The sequence below is a fragment of the Pygocentrus nattereri genome, chromosome 4 (assembly GCF_015220715.1).
Source record: "Pygocentrus nattereri isolate fPygNat1 chromosome 4, fPygNat1.pri, whole genome shotgun sequence".
Lineage (NCBI taxonomy): Eukaryota > Metazoa > Chordata > Actinopteri > Characiformes > Serrasalmidae > Pygocentrus > Pygocentrus nattereri.
This window is the reverse complement of record NC_051214.1, coordinates 2,582,552-2,592,551: the sequence shown is the minus strand read 5'-3', so window position 1 is coordinate 2,592,551 and position 10,000 is coordinate 2,582,552. Positions and strand designations below refer to the sequence as shown.

General features: G+C 45.1%; 1 protein-coding gene across 1 annotated transcript in view; it reads right to left on the bottom strand.

Annotated features, from left to right (window-relative positions):
- Positions 1-10,000, bottom strand: part of lama2 (laminin, alpha 2) — a 268,929-nt gene that overhangs the window by 93,918 nt on the left and 165,011 nt on the right. The window contains exons 25-28 of the mRNA XM_037537821.1: positions 5,153-5,329; positions 4,836-5,021; positions 3,223-3,341; positions 133-250 (exon numbers count right to left, since the gene is read on the bottom strand). Coding sequence (XP_037393718.1) covers positions 133-250; positions 3,223-3,341; positions 4,836-5,021; positions 5,153-5,329 — 600 coding nt within the window. The remainder of the gene's footprint in view (positions 1-132; positions 251-3,222; positions 3,342-4,835; positions 5,022-5,152; positions 5,330-10,000) is intronic.

The following is a 10,000-nucleotide window of genomic DNA, read 5'->3' as shown; positions in this document are numbered from 1 at the left end:
AGATTCATCATGAGTTTAATGCAGCATCCCAGATTTCAGTTTTATTTTTCTTCAAAAACGGAAACATAAAGGAACCAGAAACCGAAGGAGAACCAGCTCACATAACGATGGGCAGAGTGTGTGTTACATCACCTCACAGGACAGTCCAGAGTATCCCTGAGGACAGTCGCATTTTTCAATCTGGAATGCTCTCTCGCTCTCCACCGAGGGACGGCCCTCCTCCGCCACCTCCAGAGAAATCTCCGAAATCCTGAGGAAAAACACAAAATCAACACATGGCATGCTTTAAAGAGGAGCTCCGCCCTTCTCCACCTGAACACACAGCCAGAATCCTTCACAGTGGTGGTGACGGGAACCAGACGTCCCCCTCTAAAAGCTCCTCACAGTGGTGGTGACGGGAACCAGACGTCCCCCCTCTAAAAGCTCCTCACAGTGGTGGTGATGGGAACCAGACGTCCCCCTCTAAAAGCTCCTCACAGAGGTGGTGATGGGAACCAGACGTCCCTCTAAAAGCTCCTACAGAAAGTTCCTACATGAACTGGTTCTGAATTCACTGCCTGATGACTGAGACGCTGTTTTATGAGAGTTTAGAGAACTTCAACTCCATTCATGGTGGAGGGAGACATGCAGGGCGCTGTGCGGCAAAATAGTCCCCAAAGAAAACTCATTATTCCAGATTTTCCACTGTTTTCCATCATCAACATTCCATATAAACTCAGAAGACTCGTGTAGGTTCTCTGGTGGTTCTGGATGGTAAATAAAGTGTCTATATCTGTGTTGTAGTCATGGCGACGCCTGGTTCCCATCACCACCACTGTAAAGACGTCTGAACCGTTTCACACCAAATCGTCACACGACCTCACATCCATTTGAGAAATTTGGAAACATTGGTGGAATTCCCCTCCACGCAATTAAAGTCCTTGTTTTGTAAACGTGTGGGTTTCTCTGGTGTTGTAAATCAACGCTGAATCTCATGAGCTTTGGTTTTTTCAGCCTTTTCTCTGCTCCACGGATTCAGCCTGGCGCCGAACAGCGAGCGGCGTCTGTGCATATGGAGGACAACAGTGAACAAGTTGGGAAATCAAGCTCGCTGATCCCATCTGGGAGCAGAAAAAAAGGAAGCACAGAGAAAAGCCCTCTAAGCAGATAATCTGTTTTTATTCTATTGTGCTCGTCAGGACCTGCTGAGGGATTCGGCAACAAAACAGCCATAGAAAAGACCCCGGCTGTTCGGAAAGAGCCAGGGTGAATTCGAGGATAAAACATGAAGCGACACCTCACGAGATTCGGGATCTTTGTCTTATTTATGGGAAAAAAAGACAGGCAGAACTGAGTAAACCAGCCTGTATCAGGTGTACAGGCAGTGCTCAGAGGCTTATTAAAGGCCTATTGAGCACACGTCTGAAAATCGTGGCTCAGTTTTAATATTTATCCCATTAACGGTCTTATTATCCAATTCATATCATTTAATATCATTTTCTTTATCTACTTAGAATCATAATAATAATTATTATTAATATTATTCTTATTTTGCTGGACTTTTGTCCGCTTACTCATCTTGCAGATAAAAAAAACAGATACGTACAAGCTGTAATGAAGTTCTAGATACGTCACTGACTATGAGTCGCAGTGTAATCAGTGTTTCAGGTAGTTGTTAGGAATGGAAAGCAGCGGCTGCAGCTCTATGTCAGAACTCTTTACTGAGTCACAGTAAAACGGACACATACAAGCTGTACTGAAGTTCTAGATACGTCACTGACTATGAGTCGCAGTGTAATCCGTGTTTCAGGTAGTTGTTAGGAATGGAAAGCAGCGGCTGCAGCTCTATGTCAGAACTCTTTACTGAGTCACAGTAAAACGGACACATACAAGCTGTAATGAAGTTCTAGATACGTCACTGACTATGAGTCGCAGTGTAATCAGTGTTTCAGGTAGTTGTTAGGAATGGAAAGCAGCGGCTGCAGCTCTATGTCAGAACTCTTTACTGAGTCACAGTAAAACGGACACATACAAGCTGTACTGAAGTTCTAGATACGTCACTGACTATGAGTCGCAGTGTAATCAGTGTTTCAGGTAGTTGTTAGGAATGGAAAGCAGCGGCTGCAGCTCTATGTCAGAACTCTTTACTGAGTCACAGTAAAACGGACACATACAAGCTGTAATGAAGTTCTAGATACGTCACTGACTATGAGTCGCAGTGTAATCAGTGTTTCAGGTAGTTGTTAGGAATGGAAAGCAGCGGCTGCAGCTCTATGTCAGAACTCTTTACTGAGTCACAGTAAAACGGACACATACAAGCTGTAATGAAGTTCTAGATACGTCACTGACTATGAGTCGCAGTGTAATCCGTGTTTCAGGTAGTTGTTAGGAATGGAAAGCAGCGGCTGCAGCTCTATGTCAGAACTCTTTACTGAGTCACAGTAAAACGGACACATACAAGCTGTACTGAAGTTCTAGATACGTCACTGACTATGAGTCGCAGTGTAATCAGTGTTTCAGGTAGTTGTTAGGAATGGAAAGCAGCGGCTGCAGCTCTATGTCAGAACTCTTTACTGAGTCACAGTAAAACGGACACATACAAGCTGTACTGAAGTTCTAGATACGTCACTGACTATGAGTCGCAGTGTAATCCGTGTTTCAGGTAGTTGTTAGGAATGGAAAGCAGTGGCTGCAGCTCTATGTCAGAACTCTTTACTGAGTCACAGTAAAACGGACACATACAAGCTGTAATGAAGTTCTAGATACGTCACTGACTATGAGTCGCAGTGTAATCCGTGTTTCAGGTAGTTGTTAGGAATGGAAAGCAGCGGCTGCAGCTCTATGTCAGAACTCTTTACTGAGTCACAGTAAAACGGACACATACAAGCTGTACTGAAGTTCTAGATACGTCACTGACTATGAGTCGCAGTGTAATCAGTGTTTCAGGTAGTTGTTAGGAATGGAAAGCAGTGGCTGCAGCTCTATGTCAGAACTCTTTACTGAGTCACAGTAAAACGGACACATACAAGCTGTAATGAAGTTCTAGATACGTCACTGACTATGAGTCGCAGTGTAATCAGTGTTTCAGGTAGTTGTTAGGAATGGAAAGCAGCGGCTGCAGCTCTATGTCAGAACTCTTTACTGAGTCACAGTAAAACGGACACATACAAGCTGTACTGAAGTTCTAGATGAATGAAGTTTAATAATAAACATATTCAATGGAAAGTTTGATGGGTAGCGAACCTGCTGTGTCTCATGACGTTGCCGTGGGAAGCTCTGATGAGAACGTATTCGACGTAGAAGAGAACATCCATAAAGTCCTCGCGGGTCATCGGCCTCTTGTCCTGGTGCTTCCAGTTATGCTACAAAACAACAACAGTAAACAATTAACAACCGAACATCAGCCTTTATTTATGCAAAGCTTTAGACCAGAAAGTGGTTCCTGAGGGAGGATTTCTAAGCGCTGTCCACTTGGAGGAAAGAGAAAGGACATTACGTTCGGGTCAGTCCTCAACGTCTGGATTACATTATACAGCTAACTGAGAAGACTTGAGGAGTATTTACAAATCAGGGTTTAGCAGTAAAGCCAGAGGCCCTCACTAATGTTTCTGTATCTGCTACTGTGAGACAGGACAGGCCTTAGAAAACCACACTGGTAAAAAAAAAAGCAAACAAACAAAAAAGCGGCACATGATTAAATTTTAATAACCTTTATTTCGCCTGTTTGTGAGCCACAGTATCAGATCTTGGGAAGTTATTTTGTTCAACCTAAATTCAAACGACATGTTCGTCGTCATTCAGTAAAGCTTGTACGACCTCTTAATAGCAGCTATGAAACAGTTCATTTGTGGGCGGAACCCGGGCAGATCAATTTAAGCCTAAGTGGCCACTTTATTAGAAACGCCTACCTTGTGCTTCCACTCACTGGCCACTTTATTAGAAACACCCGCCTTATCGGCCTTCCTCACTTGTCACTCTCTGACCACACTATTTCAGCCGTAACATTAAAACCTTCCACATACGCTCACTGTCCACTTTATCAGCTCCACTTACTGTATAGCTGCTCTCTGTAGTTCTACAGTTACAGACTGTAGTCCATCTGTTTCTCTGATACTCTGTTACCCTGTTCTTCAGTGGTCAGGACCCCCATGGACCCTCACAGAGCAGGTACTGTTTGGGTGGTGGGTCATTCTCAGCACTGCAGTGACACTGACATGGTGGTGGTGTGTTAGTGTGTGTTGTGCTGGTCAGAGTGGATCAGACACAGCAGTGCTGCTGGAGTTTTTAAACACCTCAGTGTTGCTGCTGGACTGAGAATCGTCCACCAACCAAAAACATCCAGCCAACAGCGTCCTGTGGGCAGCATCCTGTGACCACTGATGAAGGACTAGAGGATGACCAACACAAACTGTGCAGCAGCAGATGAGCTGTCGTCTCTGACTTTACATCTACAAGGTGGACTGATGAGGTAGGAGTGTCTAATAGAGTGGACAGTGAGTGGACAGTGTTTAAAAACTCAAGCAGCACTGCTGTGCCTGATCCACTCGCACCAGCACAACACACACTAACACACCACCGCATCAGTTTTATGGCAGTGCTGAGAATGACCCACCACCCAAATAGTATCTGCTCTGTGAGGGTCCATGGGGGTCCTGACCACTGAAGAACAGGGTAACAGAGTATCAGAGAAGCAGATGGACTACAGTCTGTAACTGCATGTATGTAAGACAGTGTGAGTTCCTCAACAGAACAGTGGTCATTTCTTTCCTGCCAAAGTGCACGGTGACCCCTGCTCTCGCCTAATCCCTCATTTCCTCAGAGTGCTGGACATTGGCGCTCCGCTGTGTTTGGCTCACCTCTGTCATGTCAATCTCGTGGCGGGTCAGCTGGCCGATCTGCAGCGCCCCCATGTGACGGACCATGATCTTGTCCCTGTTGGGGCCTCCCTTAATGATGACCTGAGGCTCGTAGATGGTAAGGCCTGTTTCATCACGAGCCTCGAAGTAAGTGGCGTACTTCAGTTTCCCACCGTAGGCAGTGATCTAACACAAATCAATAAACCAATCAAATCAATCAATCCAGGTGATCAAGCTAATTAATCAGTTACAGCAGCATCTATCCAACTTTCAGAGTTTACTGTCGTAAGAAACAAAACAAAGGGTCAGAATCAGACCATGGACCCTCTGAACTGTTTGGGCAGTCTCCAGTAGTAAGGTTCGGTCAGCTTCTGTCGGACCAGGTCGGCATTGGCGATGATCTCAGGGTGCTGGAACGTCACCCCGAATGTGGTCTCCTTCACATTGTTCCTGTCCACCAGGGGGAGCACTGTCTGCTCGGGCATCAGAGTCAACTACAGCAGAGGAAGAGAAGAACATGCAAAATGTTTGCTTATTCATGGTCAGTTTTCTGGTCAGGGGTTAATTTTAGTGCAGGATTACGTTTTATTTCAGGGTAGAATGTTCAGAAAGCTGCGGAGTCCAGAATTAGGCCTAATCCTAATCTGAGAACCCAAGCCCTGCAGTATCACAGCCTGTTTAACCTATGGACTGACGAGCTTTGGCCAGATTGCGTTTAAATGCGTCCGATTGTCCAGGATACTTTCTTCGTCCTTCAGTTTGGAGCTGATTTCAGCTGTATCACATTCATAACCTACACTGGTCAGGCGTAACGTTCTGACCACCTCCTCGTTTCTACGCTCACTGTCCACTTTACCAGCTCCACTTACTGTATAGCTGCACTCTGTAGTTCTACAGTTGCAGACTGTAGTCCATCTGTTTCTCTGATACTCTGTTGCCCTGTTCTTCAGTGGTCAGGACCCCCATGGACCCTTACACAGCAGGTACTGTTTGGGTGGTTGGTCATTCTCAGCTGTGTGTTGTGCTGGTGTGAGTGGATCAGACACAGCAGTGCTGCTGGAGTTTTTAAACACCTCAGTGTCGCTGCTGGACTGAGAACCAAAAATTTCCAGCCAGCATCCTGTGACCACTGATGAAGGACTAGAGGATGACCAACACAAACTGCAGCAGCAGATGACCTGTTATCTCTGACTTTACATCTACAAGGTGGACCGACAAGGTAGGAGAGTCTAATAGAGTGGACAGTGAGTGGACACAGTGATAAAAACTCATCCACTCATACCAGCGCAACACACACTAACACACCACCACCACGTCAGTGTTACTGCAGTGCTGAGAATGACCCACCACCCAAACAGTACCTGCTCTGTGAGGGTCCATGGGGGTCCTGACCACTGAAGAACAGGGTAACAGAGTATCAGAGAAACAGATGGACTACAGTCTGTAACTGTAGAACTACAGAGTGCAGCTATAAAGTAAGTGGAGCTGATAAACTGGACAGTGAGCGTAGAAACGAGGAGGTGGTCAGAACGTCACGCCTGATCTGTGAATATTAACATTTTATTATTGGGAAGTTTATCCCATTACGATAAGTGAAGGGCGGTCTCTGACTTTCGCGCTTAGAAAAACAGGACACAGAGAAAAGGAAACAGAGAAAACTGGCCGGCACAGTGTCGGACCCTGTTAGGGCCAGGAATCTGCCTTCTGTTTTGCATACGCAGTGAGAGGTGTGTGTGTGGGGCACAGAGTGGGACCCCCTCGGGGCGACTAAACCTCGCTCTCCGAGTCAACATGCAATCTTACGACTCAGTGGCTCAGAGAAAATCTCCCACTTTCCCACAAAATGAGCTAAAGGATTGCGGACGCGCTCCTCCCTCCCCGGCAAACAAACTTAGATTAACTTTTGGGCTGCAACCTTTATTTAATTTGTTTGCCGATTTCGGCTGCTTCGCAAGTGTCCTCCAGCGCTCTTCTGCTGCACGCGTCTCCATGGACACGCCGCGAGCTGATGGGACTTTGGAGGATCTTGGAGGAAATCCTTATTAAAAACAAACAAGAGCAGCGCAATACCGCTCTATTCTCTCTCCTCTGCTCTCTCCTTCCTCCCCAGACGGCCTCTGTCTCCGGCTAGCTCCCATTAGCTCTCCAGCCACGGAGTTTTATGCGCATATGTTTCAAAAAAAACTAAAATTGCAAACATTTGCATGGAAATTTGCACATTTCTCATAACCTTTTGCACAACACTAATGTGCCCATCGTTATGCCTTCATTAAACATTAACAAGTCAAGTTTGCTCAAAGCTGATTAAGCAGTAACTGGAGTGAGTTGCCTTTATAAAGCCTTTATTAAGCTTCAAGTTAGTAGTTGGTAATCAACCTGCAGCTAATTACTACGTTATTAAGTAGCAACTAAGGTAAATTGCCTTTATAAAGCCTTTATTAAGCTTGATCAAGTTAGTAGTTGGTAATCAACCTGCAGCTAATTACTACGTTATTAAGCAGCAACTAAGGTAAATTGCCTTTATAAAGCCTTTATTAAGCTTTATCAAGTTAGTAGTTGGTAATCAACTTGCAGCTAATTACTACGTTATTAAGCAGCAACTAAGGTAAATTGCCTTTATAAAGCCTTTATTAAGCTTTATCAAGTTAGTAGTTGGTAATCAACTTGCAGCTAATTACTACTTTATTAAGCGGCAACTAAGGTAAATTGCCTTTATAAAGCCTTTATTAAGCTTCATCAAGTTAGTCAAAGCCATTCGTAGAGATCTGGAACTCTAGCAAACCAAAGCGAGAGCCATCATCTCCAAATGGAGCAAACTTGGGACGGTGGTGAATCTTCCCAGAAGTGTCCGACTCACCCAGGTTCCAAAAACAATAAGTCATCCAGGAAAACACAAAAGAACCCAGAGGAACATCTAAGGAACTGCTAGGCTTGCTCTGGTAAGGTCAGCGTTCATGATTCTTGATGACAACTCAAGCCTTTGAGAATAACGTTCTGTGGAAAGTGGAACATTTTGGAATACGCAGATTCCGTTACATGCAATCAGCAGTGAAGCATGGTGGTGGTAGTGTGATGGTCTGGGGATCCTTCGCTGTTCCGGGCCTGGGTGACTTGTCATAACTGACAGAACCACAGATTCTACTTCACACCAGAAAATCCTACAGGGGAACGTCCAGTCCTCAGTCCACGACCTGAAGCTCAAGCTTTAGTAGGTTATATAATCATTTTATATAACACACTTTAGAAACTTCGACAAATATACAAGCAAAAATAGAGGAGATCAGGAAGAGGCAACTTAATTGCTTAATTGACCCTGAATATTGTTTCATAATGTAATAATTAGCAGCCGATTAATTACCAACTAGTCGCCTGATAAGGCTTAATAAGGGCTTAATAAGGCCGTTATAATGTACACATTTACATACATTTACCTCCTCAGCCCACAGGAGTTTAGCCCGACCCATTCACACTGGTTTTAAGGAGTGCTCCAGCCTGGACTGCTTCTTAAAACGAGATAAAGCCAATCAGAATGGAGGTAATTTGCATATGGTAATTTAAAGGCACGGTAACACAAACAGCCTGTTTAATTCTAAGGGATAAAGAGAGGCTGGAGATAAAATAATTATGTCTATTATTGGTGCAAATCTACTCTGTTAATTATTGCCAGGGTTTTGGAATATTTAACAGTAAAATATCATATTTTTTTATTATTATTTTTTTTTAATTAACCTGACCTTAAGCTATTTTCTGTAATAACACTGAAAACTACTGTTGTTGTTGAGCTATACTGAACAGCATTATGGGATATGACAATAACAGAGAGTTAAAAAGTATCAGCATTTTATAAAATGATTTTAATAATAATAATAAGAGAAAAACGTCTTGTTTACTAGTTGTGCCAGGTGTGATTTGGCCTGGAGTTAAGCGGTCTGTAAAGCGTGTATTCGACTTTTTCACATGACGCTCAGCCCTTTGATCTGAGCCCTTTAACTCCCTCTGTTTGTGAGGAGGTGAAGCTGATCTCAGGCGGATGAGCTGTAGAGGGTCTCTGGGACAGAGAGAGGCGACGGAGAGGAACCCATGTATTATTCACGTTAACTGTTGCCCCAGTAACCACCATCCTCTCCGGAGGAGACCACTACATACACACACACACACACACTCACGGTTAAACAAAATCATAACAATCACGCACACACACCTCACTAAACCCCACACACCGTCTCCATAGTGACAGCAAGCATTTCTAGTCATAAATGACTGTAAAGCCGCAGGGACTGTTTAGTGTCTAAATTAATCCGTGTAGAATACCCAGCCTGCTGGAAACAGCTTAGACCAGCATCAATACTGTGCTGGTCTAAACTGTTTTATACTGGTTTATGCTGGTCTACTGCTGGTTTATGCTGGTCTCTGGTGCTGGTCTATGCTGGTCTGCTGCTGGTTTATACTGGTCTGCTGCTGGTCTATGCTGGTCTGGGGGTGTTTTATGCTAGTTTATGCTGGTCTGGTGCTGGTTTAAGCTGGTCTGGTGCTGGTCTATGCTGGTCTGGTGCTGGTCTGGTGCTGGTCTATGCTGGTTTGGTGCTGGTCTATGCTGGTCTATGCTGGTTTGGTGCTGGTCTATGCTGGTCTGGTGCTGGTCTCTGCTGGTTTGGTGCTGGTCTATGCTGGTCTGGTGCTGGTCTATGCTGGTTTGGTGCTGGTCTATGCTGGTCTATGCTGGTTTGGTGCTGGTCTATGCTGGTCTGGTGCTGGTCTATGCTGGTCTGGTGCTGGTCTAGGCTGGTTTGGTGCTGGTCTATGCTGGTTTGGTGCTGGTCTATGCTGGTCTATGCTGGTTTGGTGCTGGTCTATGCTGGTCTGGTGCTGGTCTATGCTGTTCTATGCTGGTCTATGCTGGTTTGGTGCTGGTCTATGCTGGTTTGGTGCTGGTCTATGCTGGTCTATGCTGGTTTGGTGCTGGTCTATGCTGGTCTATGCTGGTTTGGTGCTGGTCTATGCTGGTCTGGTGCTGGTCTATGCTGGTCTGGTGCTGGTCTAGGCTGGTCTATGCTGGTCTGGTGCTGGTCTATGCTGGTCTGGTGCTGGTCTATGCTGGTCTGGTGCTGGTCTAGGCTGGTCTATGCTGGTCTATGCTGGTTTGGTGCTGGTCTATGCTGTTCTAT